Source organism: Lissotriton helveticus, chromosome 8 (assembly GCF_964261635.1).
Source record: "Lissotriton helveticus chromosome 8, aLisHel1.1, whole genome shotgun sequence".
Classification (NCBI taxonomy): domain Eukaryota; kingdom Metazoa; phylum Chordata; class Amphibia; order Caudata; family Salamandridae; genus Lissotriton; species Lissotriton helveticus.
Window position 1 is genome coordinate 1578791174 of NC_136069.1, and position 21261 is coordinate 1578812434.

Below are 21261 nucleotides of genomic sequence, written 5' to 3' on the forward strand. Positions count from 1 at the left end.
ATTTAATACTTCTGCTTTTAATGTATGCACTTTACTTAACCATAAGTATTGCAATAATATCGATCCATTTCTCTTGTATGAGAAAAGAGACTGATCAATAAATAACATCTTTTATTGAACACGCCCGTCTCTTCCTTTTCTCTACAATCTGGTGAGACTAAGAATACACGTACTGACTGAGTAAAATAAGTCGTCTTTTGTTTTCACACGACTCTAGAGATACACTCTTGATTAGGGGAGAGCAAAGTTGTCATGTTCTATGGTTGTCAGAAACTAAATCCCTTCTTGTCTATCCAGGGAGGTTCAACTCCTCCTTGCCTATTCGAGAAAGTTTCTAGTGAACTCTGAGCTAGCTGGCAAACCCAAAACTTTAAGTCTAATATCGACAGTAGTAGACCTAGTTAACGTCTGGTCTAGGCCTATACTATTGAAGGTATTATTCCAATGCGCAGAGCCTATTGGGATAATAGGAACTACACTACACTTCCGTATCTAGAAGGGGTGTGTTGTTGGCGTCACTTCCAAATACTGAATCATTATCTAAGGCATTGATTCTTAACTTGAAGTCCAAGGACCTGTGGGAGTCCTCAAGGCCTACTCTGGAGGTCCCAAAGTCGGTTGTAAAATTAAATAATATTAAATGAATACATTAAAATAGAGTATATGCAATTAAGGAAGCAAAATGGTAAATGTGAAAACCTTTTCTGTATTTGATTGAGAATTAAACGAAATATTTATATATATTTGAGCATTTGTTTGGTCTGAAATGAACTCCATTAAAAAAAAATGTTTGCTTTAGTTAAACGCATTCATAGAATTGGTGGCTTTCTGACCCCAGCAACCACTAATTCCTGTAACAACCTCCAATAGTGAGTTGTAGTGAGTCACAATTAGCCACCTACCTCATTAATATTCATGAGGTAAGTCAAATTGCGACTCACTATCACTTTAGTTTTTTAAGCTCAGGCTACCTATACATAGGTCAGTTTTTAAAAATCTTTACTGGTCAAAAAAAAATACTGGTCTCAAATTGTGACCAGTATTTGCGACCCTCCGTTCCATCCTGAGCAGACAGGCAACCAGATGAGGACTGTGCAGACTACTAAGTATATAAAGGTTAAATCCTGCTTCCTTTCCATCCTTTTGTGAAATTGGGAGCTCAGAGCATACACACAACTTTCCTGAGAGAAAGCAGAAGAAGCAATGACGAGAGAGAGAAACAGGGCAGAGGGTTTCTAGGGAGAGGCCAGTGAGAACATGAACCCCATATTATACACTCATTGTGAGTTGGAATCTTACAACAAAAGCCGGTAGCAAACATATCTACACACACTCATATGCTGTTTGGACCAGGGCAGAATTGTATTATGATGAATTAATCTGAGTAATTTCGCTAATTCTGTGTTACTCTTTGATGCAGAATTACCGATAATTACTCAATTTCTCCTGCTTCCATAATTTGGGGAAAAATCATACCACAAGAGCACATTTAGTACCGTAAGTAGTTGCTCAGGCTCATTGTTCGTGTTCTGCAGTCAATTTTTAGCACAAGGATGCATTTTGTGAGAAGAAAATCGTGCTAAAAGCAGTGAGTACTTTTGGCAAAACTCCTACCGCAAGAGAACACTGTGCTCGCTATTTGTGTTCTGATGCATTTAGCACTTTCTATCAACACAAAATGCATCCTCCTGCCCCTTTTGGACATGAGTGGGCATTTTTTTGCTAAGAAATAGTGCTAAACGCAAAATTACTCTTCTTGCTTAATTTAAGTGTAATCTCATGGAATTTTTAGGTAATTCCTTGTGATTACAACGCACAGAATTACGCGAGTGATGCCAAGCCGTATTGCTGATAACTATGGACAAACATCTGAAAATGCACACATAAAATGCTAACAGAAGCTGGTCTGACTATAATAACATGTACTCCAGCATGGCAGCGACCTGCGCAGAGATATAAATAGAACAAAATCATAATTTTGTTGAAATTTACAATTTTTATTAGCATTTTACTGCTACGATTTAACTCTGGATTTTGTATCTGTAGGCTTGATAGAGAAATAAACAGATCTACATCCTTTCTAATATGCTAGTTTTTAGAAATGAACATTTCCAACATCCAGTTGCCAAGACGTATATAACAAAATATATACCATTGAGACTATTTTTGAAAAGTTTTGGAAGAGAAAGCTTATTTAGTCTCAGATCACCTAAAGTTTCTAATTGTATGAGATTTAAGCAGGGGGCGTGTTTTAGGTTGCTGGTTAAATAGTCATGTTGGCTCCCGTCAACTGCAACTCTTACAGTAAAATTATAAAACCGTCAAAGGATATAAGTCAGACATATTGGCTTTGCCAATGCTTGCTTCAATTGCATTGAAGTATCCCGTATTCGGGAATCCCAGTCGTTATTTTCCAGTCCAATTTCCTGGAAGCCTAGTGTTAAAAGGATGAAAATTGTGAGATAATATGTTTTGGACATTAATCTAAAATTAAGGCAGGTAATTGGCATAACGTTTCCGTATACAATGGTATCTCCTAAGGCATTGCTGATTGCTTGGTATACAGTATTATAGCGAGTCATTACAGCATGCCTTACAGTGTTACACTGTATCCCTTTCTCTACCTGTTTGTTAACATTTTGTGAAGTAGCTAACCCCATGGCTGCTAATTAGCACATCAGTAGTCTTCCATATCTCAGGGTTGACAGCGGTTGACTATGTGTGCGGCTTTCCTTTCACTGAAGCCTTGAACACATTTGCACTACATTCAACTGTTTATTTTCTAATGAGGGCTTTACAAATATACACGTCAGCAAAGTAATCCGTGTTCCTAAAAGGAATCCTGATCCTCTATCCAATCTTCATTATGTCAAGAGGCAATGGGTCTGCCCCCATCTGTCACTGCTTCTTACAACACGTACACTACAGCTGTCTGAGCCCTCAGCCTTCAAGGAGGGTGTAATTAGTCTTCACCCAACCATGCACTCACTCACCTGTTCATCCATAAACTCATGCATTCATCTATTCCTCCATGCATTCATCTATTCCTCCATGCATTCACCTGTCCATCCATTCGCCCATAAATTCATCCTTCGATCCAATCCATGCTCTGTCATTCACTTGTTCATGCATCTTTTTAGTCCCTCATCTGGCACGACTCATTCTCATTTCAATCATTACAAACACAAACTTGACAAACAGTGGAGAAGCACTTTCATTTATAAACTACAAGAATATTTGATTTTCGAAATCTTGTCAATATTTTCTCACCAGAATACATTTTACTTTTTTGTCTTTTGATCCCTACAGGTATCTGGGGCTTCAGCTTGCCTTTGAAGTGGCAGCGTTTGTTTGTTTCTTCATAGTGTTCCTGGTTCTACGATATAAAGAAAAAAGACCTTTGAACAAGTGTAGTCCAGAAAGCCATAGACTCAACACCATGGTGGATAATGGCCAAAGTGCCTCTGCGTGAATGGAAGATACTGACAATGAACAAAGTGTGTAGTCACTCCTGACGCAGTCCTCCTTACTCCACTGAGCAGGAGAATCTCTTACACCGCACTTTAATCTCCAGCTACGAGTTTTTACCTGGAGTTTTTGATGTACTTCAGCACCTGTTTGATACTTTCCAAATCGGTGATTTTAAAATGTTATCCAAAAATCAAATGCCATTTAATGTTAAAGTTGTATATTATAATGTGATGGACCAAGGTTTCATGCCGCTGTACATACCCTGTCCTAGTCTCCTGATCATCAGTGTGACTAAATCAATGTGTTTTATGTACACCGAAATATCATGATGTACAGGCTAATGCTGTCCTCTAAATACCCAACACAAAGAGTTTTCAAGACCCAAGATAACTTCATGAAAGATACCCCAATCGCATATATAAAACCCCGTCAGATTGTCCATTTAAAACACTTGTGATTGAGCACTTACTTGATGTTTTAGGGTATAAGAGCTGTGAACATACAATATTTTGTTTGTTGACCCCAAGTTATTTTAGTTTATTTAAATGAGAGAGGTTATTGCTACAAACACTGTGTTTTAACTCTGATAGTTGCTCTTAGAAATTGTGCCATCCTATTACTTGCTTAGAGCAACAACAAAAGTTTTTTGTGGAGATCTGAGCAGAGAGGCAAATAATAGTAAATTAGGAGCCAAATCTTGCTGCATAGATAATGCAGCTCATGGACCATCCATCCACCCGACTGCTGTGCATGAATCATTGTGAGCTTATGTACTACGGAGGAGTGGTGTGAGGCTAAGATAAGTGTGAGTGCTTCTGGAAAGAGAAAAGATAATCACGTTTGTTCCCTCATGGAGTTTTCTGCAAAAAAACTAAGTAGACATTCTTACCATTTATGATACCTGCATATCAAAGGCTATCCTAAATGTCTGACTCATTGTTTAAGATATAGCACACATAGGTACAGGCTTGCCACGATGGCAGTAAATAAAAGGAAGACATGTAGGTCTCTCAAGTAGCTGTAGCATGAGGTAAGAATAGGCTTTGGTGTGTGAGGGGCCGGTATCTATGGGGCCAGCCAGAACTTTTCAGAAACTTCTTTCACTAGTGACAAAATTCCATTGCTGGGAGTCATTGTGAATATCTTTTGGGACAATTAATCTCAAAGTGATATCATTACTAAGTTAGTCACCTGGTATTTGAATATGTTGAGCTTATTAGAGAAGCACAGTCTCATGGGCAGGTAACACCACATTGTCTTTTGGGGGCTCGGAAATATCCTGAGGTAAACATGAGCTAATCAACCAGGTACTGGACTGCTAGATTAATAGACAATATCCCAATTCCTTATGGAACGTCTGATGCTCAATAGAAAAGAAAATGGCACGGTTTGAGAGTTGTCTGCCATCATTTCAAAACTGCTGAAATATGGTACCAAATGTAGCAATGGGATAGAAAGACAACAAAAGGTGAGTAAACAAATGGAACCCACATAATAGAACATATTTGCTTCTGTAAACTGAGAGATTGTTTCAATATTTTTAAATGAAGCTTTACTGCATTTTTAAATAACTAGTTTTAATATTTTTAGTTCCTCTAGAGGATTCATTTCTCCTTGCATCTCTCCGGCATGGTATTGACAAAAATCATCTTCTGATATTACCGAAAATAGTGTGCAGCAGAAATAATAATCACAACGTTTAAAGGCCTGGAGTTGCAAGTCATGCTTTAGTCTAATGATAGAATACGTTTTTTGCCTTTAATCGTGATTGAGATTTTTTTTAACTATCTACAACTTGTACATAATTTACAAGCATAGCCTTCTAAATTAGAAAATGTATTTCAAAATTGTGCGATCTCTGTTGAAGTTCGAATCTACATCTACTCTTTAGCATAAACTACACATTATTAGTCGTGCCCTAACATTTTCATTGCCATCTAATCTAGACATATATAGTTTAGCCATCACAAACATATCCACATAAAACGTCTTTCTAGATCCTTTTATGTAACCTTACTTAATCGTAACTTCCTCATTATGCAACTTACTCCTGAGTAGGGTTAGGCATTTGAAATGATTTCAAATTTTGAGTTGGCGTCTTCATTTCCCATCTGTGGCATCCATTTAGACCCATATCTTGCAAGTTTCGAATTCATTTGATGCACACTATTTCACTTTTCACCATGCATACACAATGCCTAGTGAGGTGTTGATTGGGTGTTCAAACGCTAAGAAAACAATTTGAAAAATGCTAAAATGCTCTTGCTGTCTACTAGTTTGTGGATATTCACAAATGTATCCTTGTACGTCATTAACTATTCCTCTCATGCTAAAGTATTGTGTGACTTAATTCCTTTGAATGCCCACCAATTCACCCATACTCGGATCCTACTTTTGAGTAAGATCAGCAATCGTTTATTAAAATATGAATGATGTTTTTGACTTTACTCCTGCAAGTATGGCAACTTTGTCTTATGGGGTACAGGAAAGCTGTAATCATTATACCTGTTCAGAACATCCAGTGCCACTGCAAATAAATTATGTTTAGGTTAATTATATCTGTTTTCATCTTATGTTGATATTATGAAAATCTGGCACTTAATTTGTTGTCCTTGACCTTCCTATGACACTACTAAACTAAGACATGTCTAGCTTTCTTTGATTCCATGAAATAAATGTAAATTAGGCATGTGCAATTGAACACCTTTCCCAGACGTAAGACACGCACAAAAATCTTTAGTGACTAGTTCTCATTGTAAATAATAACAGAGCACAGATCTATCATCTGTGAATCTACACAAGATGGACTAACTCTGCTTCAAAAGAAATGGTATAACATCACTAAGCCAACATTTGGCTCAGTGTACTTACGATTCCGGCAGTATTAGTTTTCCAAACTGTCAAAACGTTTGTAAATAACTTTCTAATTGCGCAAATATAGTTTAATATCGCTAAAGCTTTTTTCACCTGATCATTGAAAAATATCTTTCAGATTTTAAATAACTGATTAGAAATTGGGTGATGTCTTTTAAATGCAAAGCATTACTTTTCCAAGCATTAAGATGGTCTCCAAGTTAGAAGTACCACTATGGTTATCTTCCACATGGTTAATAGACTAGCCTTCTGTTGTTCCTGATTAGTTCTTCATGCATTAGGACTGTAACTTAGAGTGTCAGTAGAGCATATCTCAGGTGTACTTTTTGAACTGTGAATGCCTCCAACAGAGGGAACAGCTCCTACTGAACTTAAAACCAAAAAGCAATATAATTCCTGGCTCCTATAATGAGTAACCATAGAACCCACAACTTGAACGATAGTCCTGCTTCTTATTGACAGAAATCATTTTCACTGTTTGCTTTTTGTTTAGGTCACTGTCATAATATTTTGTTTTTCATATAGTGCTTCCTTCCTCAGTTTTTAATTCCAAGTGCTGTAAATAACAACTGTTACTATCAGTAATGCTCAATTTGTTTTTACCTCAGAAGGATGGAAGGGTCATTTGCCCTTACACAGATTCAAACTTGTGTACTGCAACTCTCGCCAGATGTCAGAAATCGGAGCTTAATCAAGCCATTTTACTTTTTTGTTGTATGTGACCTACCCCAAATAATATTTCGATATTTGTTTTTGTGAAAGTAAGTGCTTGTATAAAGCATCTGTTTGCAGCAAGATTTTGTTCAGGACCGAAATGTCACACATTTCAAATGTCAGTCTGCTAGAAGTTATCTAGCAACTTTGCCTTAAAGATAGATTGCTTCTGAACACAAAATCTTAAACATCTGTTTATTTCATGGACAATATAGGAAACGTTTTGTATGAAAGAAATCATTACCTGTATATGTGACACCTACAATTAAAGACATTTACAGTTTACAATTTTGCACACTTAAATTTGTTTACACTTTTTTTGTTTTGTAAAATAAATGAACATTCTAATAAACTGGACACATTTCTTTACTCAGAAAAAGTGGCCTTCAATTTTTTTTCTGTAAATTCCCAATTTCAATTCACCTCAAGAATTTCAGCTTTATGTACGATTATACAAGCACTCTGGATTGCTTGAGAGAGTGCAATGTAGATACAATTCTTTCATTCCTGATTCTGTTAATGGTTCGTATTGACTTTTAAAATTCAGGAGAGGTCACAACTGCAGGTTATGGAAGAGGGGTAGTTTGAAGTTAATTTGTTTGTCAAAGTCAAAAGTAAAAACAAAAAAAAAGTTATTTCGCATTTAAACATAAAATGCATAAAGGTACGTAGAATAAAATTTGACTTCATACAAATAAAGACTATAAATAATATTACGGTACAAACCAGGATCATTTGATTTAAATGGAAATATTGAAATTCCTTAAAAATACTATAGATAACTTACTAATAATACTGGTTTCCTTATACTGCTTTATGTCAACCACTTTAAGTAAATATTTCAATTTTAAAATAATTCTTCAAAACAAATTTTACCAAAATGTCATCACGAAGTATAGCAGCAGAATCACAATAACATAACCTGTCTGATTTGGTTAAGAATCTTACAAGGTCTCTACATTAAATGCATACTCTGTTCATAGTTAGACCTTATACTGAAACCATCAAAATATTCCCCATATTAAATTGTTGATGTATTTAAGGTCCCACAATTTTTACAGCTGCCAGTAAGTAAGAGGCAGTCGGGAAGCATACATATGGGGTTTCTAGTTGTTGAAGGACGAATAATGTCTCTACAGTGTAACAAAGATTACATTTCCACACCGATCAATCAATCAATCAAACATTTGTAGAGCGTGCTACTCACCCATGAGGGTCTCAAGGCGTTGGAAGGGCAGGGGGATGTGGCAGCTACTGATCGAACAGCCAGGTCTTGAGGAGTCTCCTGAAGGTCAGCAGGTCCTGGGTTTGTTGCAGGTGGGTGTGGAGGGAGTTCCATGTCTTGGCGGCGAGGAGGGAGAATGATCTGCTGCTGGTAGTCGTTTGGAGGATGCGTGGGACAGTGGCAAGGGCGAGGTCGGCGGAGACGAGTTGGCGGGTTGGAGTGTAGAAGGTGAGACCATCGTTGAGTTATGCAGGTCCGGCGTTGTGGACTGCTTTGTGAGCATTGGTGAGGAGTTTGAAGGTGATCCTCTTATTGATCTGGAGCCAGTGCAGGTCTCTCAGGTGGTCGGTGATGTGGCTGTGGCGAGGTAATCAGAGGATGAGGCATGTAGAGGCGTTTTGTATGCGTTGGAGTCTTTTCTGGAGTTTGGCCATGGTACCGCGTAGAGGGCGTTGCCGTAGTCCAGCCTGCTGCTGACAAGGGCTTGGGTTGCGGTGGGAATCCATCTGTAGATCTTGCGGAGTATGTGGTGGGTGTTGAAGCGGGAGGAGGAGACCCAGTTGACTTGCTGGGTCATGGAGGGCGTTGAGTCCAGGATGAATCCCAGGTTGCATGCATGGTTGGTGGGTGTCTGGGCAGCTCCCAACATGGCAGCCACCAGGACTCATCCCATGCGGAGGGGGGAGCGAGGATGAGGACCTCCGTCTTGTCAGAGTTCCGTTTCAGGCGACTGGTTTTCATCCAGTCTGCGACGGCCTTCATTCCCTCATGGAGGTCGGAAGTTGAGCCGGAGTGGATATTGTTCATGATTTTGATGGTGTCTTCGTCGTTGACATTTCTTCCAGGAGAACAGGAGGTCGGTGTGTTTGGTTGGCGTTGATTCGGGGGTGGGCGTCTGTTGTCGGTGTCTGGGTGTCGAAGCTGGATTTCCGCGATCTTGCGATGGAAGAAAGTGGCCAGGGAGTCGCAGAGTTCTTGCGATGGTAGGATGTCATTGGAGCTGGAACTTGGGGTGGCGAGTTCCTTCACGATGCTGAAGAGCTCCTTGCTGTTGTGTGCGTTGTTGTCGATGCGTTCCTTGAAAGAGGTTCTTTTGGCGGTTCAGATGAGTGGCGGTTCTTGCGTTGGGCGTTCATGAGGGCTGCGTGGTTGTCTAGTGTCTGGTCTTGGCATCACTGCTTCTCGAGTCTTTGGCAGGTTTGCTTTGAATAATAAACTTCTTCCTTTCTATGGCATAAAAAGAACACAAAAACAATATATGCAAAGTGGATTGTTTTGACTTTTCATCACAGGGACAGAGAGGGAGGTGACTTAACAAGAATGCATTTGAAGGGTGTCCCAGCATTAGTGGTATGTAGTTCAAGCGAAATCTCGTCACAATAAAACAATACCAAGAGTTCTCTACAAAGGAGAGATATGAGAGGGAACCATGTTGTACTGCCTGTAAATCCTGATATATCATTACTGAGCTTTTGCCTTTACATATTTCCCATCTGTCCCTTATGCTTTTTACAGTGAAGATTTCTTTCAGCTTAGTTTGCGAAAACTTTTCTAAAAGTGTTAGTGTAACATAAGTCATCCAAACCCAGAGAAATAAAAGATTGTCTGACGTACGATAACCACAGAATTTAATGGGCATGGTCTAACTTCATAACATCTCTTAGAATCAATTGATTTAGTGTTACCGTATTTCGTTTCCAAATTGATAACCACAATAAAAGCGGGGCCATTTGAATAGTATCACTAATATATGGGAAGCCTAGTTCTTTAAAGATACAAAATTTGAGCAAGCTCCTGGGTCAGACCAAAATATTTTCACAAATTTCTCTACCAAAACTTGGGGTGACGCCACATCTACTGACCCCCAAATTGTAGCCCATATGTAGCTATTGATCTTGCTTTTGCAGGATACATTTTAACCATTTCCTGAAATGGTTTGCCCCCCATTTTTTTTTTTATCTAAAATTGCAGCTATGCTCTTTTCCAAGTGATGCATTCTATTTTGCACCATCTCTTTCCATTTCAATTTAGAATCAAAGAGTACACCAAGATAGGAAAATTGTTCTACTTGTTCGATTTTATTCCCATCTAGGTGAAATCTTGTCACATTCTTTGTGTTCCTTCCTACCGTCATCATTAAATATTTTTTTGTATTACCCTGAAGGTCCAAATCGCCCATAAAGCCTGCATATTGTTCCATGTGCTTTTGAAGAGCAGTGGGGTTCGAGACATAAAAAAAGCATAATCCGCATACAGCAGGATCGGAAGGGGAATTGACTCTACACTTGGGGAATCTTTAGTATTTTCAACCAGGGTCTCATTCAGTTTTAGTGTAGAGAGCAAATAAAAAGGGGGCAAGTACACAGCCCTGTATGACTACTTTCTCTTTTTTAAAAGGATTGGTGCCCTCCCCTTCAATCCATAGCAGACTGAGGCTGTTGCGCTTTTGTAAAGTTGTCTTGTAAATCGATTATCGAATGCTCCACTCCCATGATGACCCACAGTATGCTATGTGCTACGCAATCAAATGCCACACACTGAGGTGCCGGGTTTTTAAGAACCCGGTGGTGCCAGGGGATAACACCCGAAGACCTCTAAGTTCTCCCTTGTTCCGGACCACAGAAACACTGAGTCTTCTAGTCGCAGTCAGAGATCAAGTTTTATTGGCAGCTACCAAGTAACAGGTGTCCTAGAAGCACGACAAACACGGGTCATGTGTTCTCAGGAGACTGTTCGTTTTTACAGAACCAGCCTTCTCCTTATATACAGAAATAATAGCTGCAAGCAAGAATTCTTGAGTTTATGATATGGCTATACACATATTTCTACAATAATACAAAAGAGCGAAGTCATGTAGGCAAGCCCGTATTTTAGACGTCCAATTCGTGATAGATTACCCAGCCAGGCCCGGAACTCCCATCAGATATCGATGAAACCCCAATAAAGGAAGGCACCTCCTAGTCATAAAACTGGCCATAAACAGGGAACGCGGACAGGTGTGTGTGTGTGTAGAAAACATGATCTGTACGCGGTGAATGGTTTGTGGTATGTTGTGCATTGATGCTATCGTGTTTGGCCACTGGGCGAGGAGCTGCCCAAACAGGTTTGGCTGGAGGCAAGGGAGTCAGTTGGGACAGGTCAGGGGGGAGTCAGGGAAGGTGGACGTGTCCTTTTAGATCAAGCTCGACCTTTAATTGACTTATCATGAGGGCAAGACACAAGATGGATACCGTTTACAAAATGGAGTCTGAGGGGTCGGGACGGAAACTACGATTCAGGGGTGTTAGCATACCTCGATCAGGACGCAAATGCGTAGGAATGATGTCCCAATCATTATCGGTTCGTCGACACTAAATTCGTCATGGTACGTTGATGTTTCGGGACACGGATATTGGACCTTGATACCGGGACAACAGTAGGGTCCAGAATTTCAGAACCACAACACAAGTCCATGAATGCCATGCAAAATTGGCCTTTCTCTACGATTGTATATTTCGCCGCTATTAAAGTCAGGTTGAGGCATTGATCGAGGGTGCCCTTTCCCTTCATGAATCCATACTGAATTTCAAACAGAATCTTCTTTTCCCCAACCTAATTCTCCAGCCTGTTCAGTAGTACCCAGCCCATACGTTTTGCAGTACTGTCCATCAATGAAAGGGGGCAGTAATAAGCAGGAATACATGCTTCACTTTTTTAAAGACCGGTATTATTAATGATTGCTTCTACAAGGGTAAATACCCTTTTTTGGCTATTGAGTTAATAATAATTGTCAATAAGGGGGAACCATAGTAGTATATTAGCAAGCTATACATCCACCGGGATCCCATCTGGCCCTTCAGCTTTCAAGGAGGAGGACTGGAAATCAGTCAAGGTTAAAAAAATTTATCATTGTGTCCTTAAAAGAGAGGATGTCCTAATTTGGGAGGGAATTGTAAGCCTTCTGGAATATAGACTGAAAATGTGTAACCCAAATTTCTTCACTTATATGTACACCTAAGGACTGTCCATCCTTACCAAACCAAAGAGGGGAATTAATCACTTTCCAAAAAGCTTTGCTATTGTTCTGATATGAAGCTTAATTTAGGTTTTCCCATGCCTCAGCCTATTTGCTCTGGCCAGTTTATAATTTATCCTTCAAGTTCAAATCAGGTCTTTTTCCCTGGGGTGGCTTTTTAAAGCTTTACCTAGGTTTGCTGATGCTTTCGAACAGGATTTGTCACAAGTGATGTTGAGGGACCGTATTAGCGGACCTTGGACGAGTTAGGTGTAATTTTAGGTCTGCTAAGATCTTCCCAAATGCTTCAATCACCTCTGTATGAGAGGCCATGAGATCTAGCACAGCAAGACTTTGTTATATTTAGAAGATATGGTCTTGTTGTTTAGCATGACCTCATCAACTTTATCCCACTTTAATGTGTACCCATTTTTCCTTCCAAGGATGGGTTTGGGGCAAATTTACTATCCCTTTTACCATCATCCCTCCATACCACGGAGCCTGTGAGCATAGCGTGATCACTAAACTGTCATTTTTACCTTAATCTTAGTAATACAGCTTCTAAACTTATCGCACGTAATTACTTAGTCAATCGTAGACCAGTGATCTAAACTTTGATAAGTAGGAGCAAATTGAAAGGTAAGAACCGTTCAGGTGGTATCTAAAAATAACTAATTTCTCGGTTCTAACTGCCAAGTCATCAATAGGGTGTTTAGGGTGTTTCCATATAGTGAATGTGTGAAATGGTTTATTTGATCTCCATTGTGGTCCACTATCCCACAAAATCTCGGTTCATCTCTTGGACATGTTCAGGTGGCAATAAGTTAGATCCTCAATAGTCCTACCTAGAGACTCTACCACTGATATAGGATTCTCAAAGTTATCATAGTAATTTATTAGCATTAAATCCCAATTCGTGTACCCTTTTATTATTAAGATATTAAAATAAGGAGAGTTATTCCAGAATGTCAAAATTATAAGCATGATAGTATTTTCTAGCATAGTAAAGATAACCGCGCTTGGCTCCACCCCTTTTACATGGAAGAGCTGGTGTATGGAAAGAATGGAAGCCATTTAAATAAATAGGTTACATTTCCCACGTTTCCTGGACACATACAATCTGGAAATTTAATTCAAAGATATCTCTGGCTCATTAGTAGATACATCCGTTAGGGCAGTTCTAGTGCTCTGAGCCACGGAATCCTGACTAATTCCCCTACTTTCCATGCTCGCTAACTCCTACCACACCCCAGGAGGCTAATTGGAGGGCCTGACTGAGTGTGGCTCGCAAGTCTGTCACAGGAGTCCAGGATTTCTAATGGGAGGAACTTATTTGAGATTGAAATCGGTGGATTTCTCTTGGGATAGGCCAATTTCTGGCAGTAAGGGGTTCCATACCTATCCTGTGTATCTGTGGTCTTTGGTTATAACTTGGTCTGTAAAAGAAACCAAGGGGTACAGGGCATACCTGAGATGCTGCTGTAGGAGCTGGGGGAAGTTGTGCTAATAAATCGCCCAAAATCTTAGGGTTATCAAAGTTAAGGACAATACAATCCCCATCCCAAGTCTTTGGTGAGTGACCTACCCATGGTGTTCCAGCCATGATCAGATAGTGTTGGATGTGGTGCCCTACCCTAACGTGCTTGGTTAGCCAGTGCTGTGCTTTGTTCATGAGTTGGGCAGTAGAATTTTGTTGTGTCAAGTTTAGAATTGCTTAAAAAAGGGGGTGGTGATGGACAGAGTATCTGAGTTAATCAGAACACTCCTACCCAGTCCACAGATCAGGGCTTGATCCATCACCGTTTTTTAGCTCACTGCACCATCCCAGTTCAGAACCTAGCTATATGCAAATTAGTCTGTCCCTGGCCCAGTGCATCATGGGAACAGGGCAGACCAAACTACCAAGCCAATTCTTCACTGGAAAGGAAACAAGCTTCCGGGGACCGGTTTCTGGCATTACAGCCGTCTTCGGCCCGGCTTGCTTGAATCCTGATGGTGCAGTGAGCAAGGGACTCGTGTCTGAGCATACCCTTCCACACTCATGGTGGCCAAAATTATTTCAAAAAGGGGGTGGTGATGGACAGAGTATCTGAGTTAATCAGAACACTCCTACCCAGTCCACAGATCAGGGCTTGATCCATCACCGTTTTTTAGCTCACTGCACCATCCCAGTTCAGAACCTGGCTATATGCAAATTAGTCTGTCCCTGGCCCAGTGCATCATGGGAACAGGGCAGACCAAACTACCAAGCCAATTCTTCACTGGAAAGGAAACAAGCTTCCGGGGACCGGTTTCTGGCATTACAGCCGTCTTCGGCCCGGCTTGCTTGAATCCTGATGGTGCAGTGAGCAAGGGACTCATGTCTGAGCATACCCTTCCACACTCATGGTGGCCAAAATTATTTCAAAAAGGGGGTGGTGATGGACAGAGTATCTGAGTTAATCAGAACACTCCTACCCAGTCCACAGATCAGGGCTTGATCCATCACCGTTTTTTAGCTCACTGCACCATCCCAGTTCAGAACCTGGCTATATGCAAATTAGTCTGTCCCTGGCCCAGTGCATCATGGGAACAGGGCAGACCAAACTACCAAGCCAATTCTTCACTGGAAAGGAAACAAGCTTCCGGGGACCGGTTTCTGGCCCGACGACGCCTGAAATGGCAGAAACCGGTCCCCGGAAGCTTGTTTCCTTCCCAGTATAAGAATTGGCTTGGTAGTTTGGTTTGCCCTGTTCCCATCATGTACTGGGACAGGAACAGACTAATTTGCATATAGCCAAGTTCTGAGCTGGGATGGTGCAGTGAGCTAAAAAACGGTGATGGATCAAGCCCTGATCTTTGGACTGGGTAAGAGTGGTCTGCTTAATTCAGGCACTCTGTTCATCACCACCCCCTTTTCTGAATCATTTTGTCCACCATATGCGTGGAAGGGTATACTCAGATGCGAGTCCCTTGCTCATTGCACCATCAGGATTCAAGCAAGCCGGGCCAACGACGCCTGAAATGGCAGAAACCGGTCCCCGGAAGCTTGTTTCCTTCCCAGTATAAGAATTGGCTTGGTAGTTTGGTTTGCCCTGTTCCCATCATGCACTGGGACAGGAACAGACTAATTTGCATATAGCCAAGTTCTGAGCTGGGATGGTGCAGTGAGCTAAAAAACGGTGATGGATCAAGCCCTGATCTTTGGACTGGGTAAGAGTGGTCTGCTTAATTCAGGCACTCTGTTCATCACCACCCCCTTTTCTGAATCATTTTGTCCACCATATGCGTGGAAGGGTATACTCAGATGTGAGTCCCTTGCTCATTGCACCATCAGGATTCAAGCAAGCCGGGCCGACGACGCCTGAAATGGCAGAAACCGGTCCCCGGAAGCTTGTTTCCTTCCCAGTATAAGAATTGGCTTGGTAGTTTGGTTTGCCCTGTTCCCATCATGCACTGGGACAGGAACAGACTAATTTGCATATAGCCAAGTTCTGAGCTGGGATGGTGCAGTGAGCTAAAAAACGGTGATGGATCAAGCCCTGATCTTTGGACTGGGTAAGAGTGGTCTGCTTAATTCAGGCACTCTGTTCATCACCACCCCCTTTTCTGAATCATTTTGTCCACCATATGCGTGGAAGGGTATACTCAGATGTGAGTCCCTTGCTCATTGCACCATCAGGATTCAAGCAAGCCGGGCCGACGACGCCTGAAATGGCAGAAACCGGTCCCCGGAAGCTTGTTTCCTTCCCAGTATAAGAATTGGCTTGGTAGTTTGGTTTGCCCTGTTCCCATCATGCACTGGGACAGGAACAGACTAATTTGCATATAGCCAAGTTCTGAGCTGGGATGGTGCAGTGAGCTAAAAAACGGTGATGGATCAAGCCCTGATCTTTGGACTGGGTAAGAGTGGTCTGCTTAATTCAGGCACTCTGTTCATCACCACCCCCTTTTCTGAATCATTTTATCCACCATATGCGTGGAAGGGTATACTCAGATGTGAGTCCCTTGCTCATTGCACCATCAGGATTCAAGCAAGCCGGGCCGACGACGCCTGAAATGGCAGAAACCGGTCCCCGGAAGCTTGTTTCCTTCCCAGTATAAGAATTGGCTTGGTAGTTTGGTTTGCCCTGTTCCCATCATGCACTGGGACAGGAACAGACTAATTTGCATATAGCCAAGTTCTGAGCTGGGATGGTGCAGTGAGCTAAAAAACTGTGATGGATCAAGCCCTGATCTTTGGACTGGGTAAGAGTGGTCTGCTTAATTCAGGCACTCTGTTCATCACCACCCCCTTTTCTGAATCAAGTTTAGAATTGCAGCATTGACAGATATGAAAACAAAAGGACAGTCTGCCGTTGGAAGGTGTAAACCATGATGGTTAACTCCACCGCATGCTGAGAGGAGATCTTAGAAATTGATCACTCATCTGTGAGTTCCTTTCTCTCTGAGCAGGTCTGGCATCTATGCCCCATGGTATTGTTGGACTGTTAAGGACACTAACCTAGGGCCTGCCTGGGGCTCCTGATCTACTGTTTCTTTCATTTAAAGCCCCAGCCAAGATATTGGTGCTCTGTACAGTATGCAATGTTGCAAGGGTTTGGGGGTCTCTTAGTAGTTTCTAGCCCTTGTTTCCCGTGGTTGCTCATGTTGGGTTGAGATATAATCGATGGCGCATTTGAGTTGGATTTATGTTGTGGGTCCATTAGTTTTGCCTCTAAATTTCTTAGAACTAGTGAACCATTTTCCATTATCTAAATTCATTTTATCAAATAAAATGTCTACATTTGAGGAGGTCTGCGCAGATTCCTGTGTTTCATTCTGGAGTTTTGTGATGGTCTGAATGGGCGAAATCCTTCTTGGTCTCTGAATTCTTTAGTAATGTTTCTTTTGGAGGGCATTTTTTTCTTTTACTGAGGGTATCTGATTGTGGGGGTTATATCTCCACCTGAGGGGTGTGTGGGGGAGCTGGATCTCCATAAGTACACTGGGAGCTTCCCCAACACTTTTCTGCCTTGATTTCCTTGAGGCATGCTATCAGTATTGTCACTAGATGTGGAATCACAGGTCAAAGTTCATCCACCACCAAGAGACCGCTTCCTTTCAGTCATTGCAATCACCTTGTAGATGGTGTTAGTAGCTTCAGCCAAAAACGAATCAAGTGTTGACATAGTTACCCCTTGAGAGTCCATTGTGTTAGGCTTCTTTTTCCCCATTCAAGAGCCTTTACAACCGCTGTCAGTCCTTGAGTTCCAAACATTAGAGGGGGGCCCAGCCTCCGAGCGTGGACGGCCCGCTCTTGGCGTGGCTTGTGGGCGTCCCACACCGCAGGGCCACAGTGTTATTAGTAAGCCCCTCTGAGCGGGAAAGTGTCATGGTTGGAGACCGGGGAGTCTGGGATTCAAAGTGCATCCCCTGGCCCGGTCTCATGCGGCAGCAGAACAGGTTTGGCAAGTTCCCCAGGGCCGCGGTGTAGGTAATAATTGGCTCAGAGCGTAAAAGTGATGTGATTGGAGACCTGGGAGTCTGTGAATCAGAGTCCTTATCCTGACCTGGTCTCTGTGCGCCAGTAGAACAGGTTTGGCAAATTCCCCAGGGCCGCGGGTTGTTAAAAGTGCATCCGGGCACGAAAGTAACGTGGTTGGAGATTGGGGAGTCTGGGACTCCGAGTCCTTCCCTTGGCCCAGTCTCCGTGCAGCAGCAGAACAAGTTTGGCAAGTTCCCCAGGGCTGCAGGGCCATGGTGTTTTTAATAAGCGCCTCTGGGCTCAAAAGTGACATGGTTGGAGACTGGGGAGTCTGGGACTCAGAGTCCTTCCTCTGGCCCGCTCTCCAAGTTCTTATGGAATCATTTCCAGTTTCTAGGGTGGGACTTCCTTGGCAAGGTTAAAAGCTGCAATAATTCATGTGTCTTAGTCCCTGGCTCATGTTGTGTTTTCCTTCTTGAAGGGCCTGCCTGTCTCAGCTGAACTGTGACTTGGCATTTTTATGGATTTGCTTGGTGAACTTTGAACTTACTTTCTTTGTGGGCTACTCTTTCTCTGCACCCTGTTATGATGGAGTAACCGGTCTACTGAAATCTAAATCGGGCCCTATCTCAATTTTTATGCTCCAATGTCAAATTCCTTTATGTTTACAGAATGTTTTATCATTTTGAAGTTTACATGTTGCTGCCTTATTTATATGCACTTTATTAATCTGTTAATATTATTTATTTTCTAAGCAGTCACTGACCCCCTGAGTTGGCTTTGTGGATCCCCAAGGGCCCCCGGACCATAGGTTAAGAACCACTGCCATAACATATTCTGCTTTTGTGATGCATGCTACGGGTTCTGGCTTAAACAGCAATGAAAATAATAATCAGCTAGGCCCAGTGGTGTTTTAATTAAACAAGTGTGTAAGTACTTATTAGTCAATCCTCCAGCCAAGGACTTTCTTTGAAGTGGTGTGTTGGCTATAATCTTCTTCTTTTACTTTTAGTTTCACAACTTTAGATGTGTTCATTGGCAAGTTGACCCTATGCAGTTGTTCCTCGTTTCCTAGGCACATGAGTCAGCAGTCCAGTCGACTGTGTGAACTTCAGATTCCCTCTTTGGTCCAGTTGCAGGTAGACAGTGGAAAAGCCCCTATCTAGTCTCCAGTTGTTTGGAAAAGAGCACAGTGGTACTCATCATGCCTGCCCCACCTCTGCACAGGGCCACAATTTCAGGCCTAGAGGGCCCTACCTACAAGGGGGGCTTTTGATAAAGGTGCCATGGCGGTTCTGGTCTACCAGAGGGACCCAAAACCATTCCAGCCATAGAACATTCCACCTATCATCCGTCACTCCTCACATGAGTGGATACTTCTTTTTATGATAAATCTAATTCCATTGCTCCAATATAGAGTTGTATTTTCAATCATCACAAGTGTTATTTTGGGCCCTCTTTAACCCAGCGATTCAGTTAGTGTTTCCTTAATGTTTTTGTTACTGCTCTTTGACATTGCTTATTCCTCTTTTGCAGCAGCAGCTGGAAAGGAGCCTGAGCCTACTCTCTTGCCTGCTCTTCTCTGCAGCCCGTGGTAGTATCTTGACCTTGGATCTTCCTGGCGGCAGTCCCCCATGGTCCTCAAAGTGCTTCCCAAGCAATCAGACTTAAACTGCCCATAGGGTGTATGTGTGTTCCCACCACCAGGGTTAGCCCCCTTCCTTCAGGGTCTGCAGCAAGTCCACCATCTGTTAGCCCTGAGAGGCAAGCATGGGACTAGCACTGGAGACAAAGTTCAACGAAAGTCCCAGGAGGACAAGTCCACAGAGTGTCACCCACTCTCCAGACAGGAGCAATCCGCTAAGTAGAGCCATTCTACTCCATCGCTTGTTCTTCTATTTCTCAACTGTTCTTCCATGTGCAAAGGTTTAAAAATAGAAGTGGTGGACTCTAGAAGGGGGGAGTCCCTATCCAATCCAAACATGTCATATCACTCCCTATCCACAAACAGCAATTCCAGGGAACCAACTGCACAGCTTTCTGGGAAGAACCAGCATGGTAGCACATCCCATTCTTAAACCATGCTCCACCCACTCAAGTCTTGTTTCTAGACAGGCTTCAAAGAGAATGTCCTGTAGTGACTGAACAAGAAATTGGTTCTGTTGGGTAAGACAGATTATTTGAACTATGCTCCTAGATGCAAATGAAAACAAATCAGCTCTATGATACAGGGACTAGTGTTTAGTGAGAAATCAATGCTCAAATCACAGAAAAACAAAGTCATAAGGTCAAAGTATTGTATTATACATATTAATACATGGTGGCTTCTATACAAATCCGAATTACTTCATTCATGGATTGATTTTGAGTACATAACAAGACCGTCATATAAACTTGTGACTTTTTGTGAAGAAATGCTCAGTGAACGTGATAATATATACAGTGTGGGGACATGAATCTATACAGGTGTATATACAGGTACAGTTCAAGTTTGGTCAGAAGATGGTTTGATTTCAACCAGGGATTCCTATGATTTCTGTGGGAATCCTGGTGGATGCGTCGATGTTCCGACCCTAGTGTGCCCCTGTAGGTGGTCACGGCGGGTCTTTCTCAAGACAGGAGGGGAAGGACAGTTTTAAGATCAAAGCAGGGGTTCCTCAGGTTGATCTTGTATGGCTCAATGTGTCAAGGTTCGGCTTTAGGCTTCCTCGGGGCTGAGTTGAGAGTCCAATACCCGGCCCTACTAAATTACCCCAATGCTCGATATGCAATGACATGAACAAACGAAGTAATTCAACGGGGCGCGGGAAAGGAAGGGAACAGCGGGGAGGGAGATCTGCAACGACAAAGAACACCAGATTAGCACATCCTATCTCCCTCACTCTAACAGGTATTCACAGTGCCCTTCACTAAAACAGCGTACTTCTCCCTATGCTTGAGTCATACCTGTAAAGGAAAATACACAAGGCTTTACTCCTAGCGGAGACACTGCTGTGGAGGAGGTAAGAGGACTTGTACCCAACTGTAAAACAAAACATACACGGTATAACATATACTGGTGCAAGGAAACCTGATTAATTGTTGTATACCAGTAAATACCCTACACATACCCTGAATATGGTTTCATATCAACTTGTATGGGTATACCACAAGCCCCTCTCTCAAGACCTCTCCTGTCTCCTGCAGAAATGAAAATAAAAGAACCATAAATTCTGCTTCTTGCGGAACCTCCCCTGATTTCACCAAGAGAAAAGGCTCCTTTTTTGTACGGAACGCAGTGTTGACGTCACACCGCGATCACCCAGAGTTATTGTGCCCTGTCTCAATAAAGGAGTCGAAGTTATACTCCTACAGGGCTAATGGAATAGCGAGGCTCAGTGTTCTTGTGAAAGTGAGTCCCTTCGCTTTTCCTTGAAATCAGAATATATACAGATATATACAATCAGTGTTTGGCCATGCAGCAGCGCCAGGTATTTGCCGCTCCAACTGCCCTTGAAATGCCAAACAGGGCTCAGAAACAATTATCACAGCTGGGAG

At 42.1% G+C, this 21261-nt stretch overlaps 1 protein-coding gene across 2 annotated transcripts in view; it reads left to right on the forward strand.

Annotated features, from left to right (window-relative positions):
* Positions 1-7438, forward strand: part of SLCO2B1 (solute carrier organic anion transporter family member 2B1) — a 498318-nt gene extending 490880 nt beyond the window's left edge. For both annotated transcript variants that reach the window (XM_078658583.1, XM_078658584.1), the window contains one exon: positions 3310-7438. In XM_078658583.1, the coding sequence (XP_078514709.1) occupies positions 3310-3472 (163 nt within the window). In that variant the 3' untranslated portion in view covers positions 3473-7438. The remainder of the gene's footprint in view (positions 1-3309) is intronic.
* The last annotated feature ends 13823 nt before the right edge of the window (positions 7439-21261 follow it).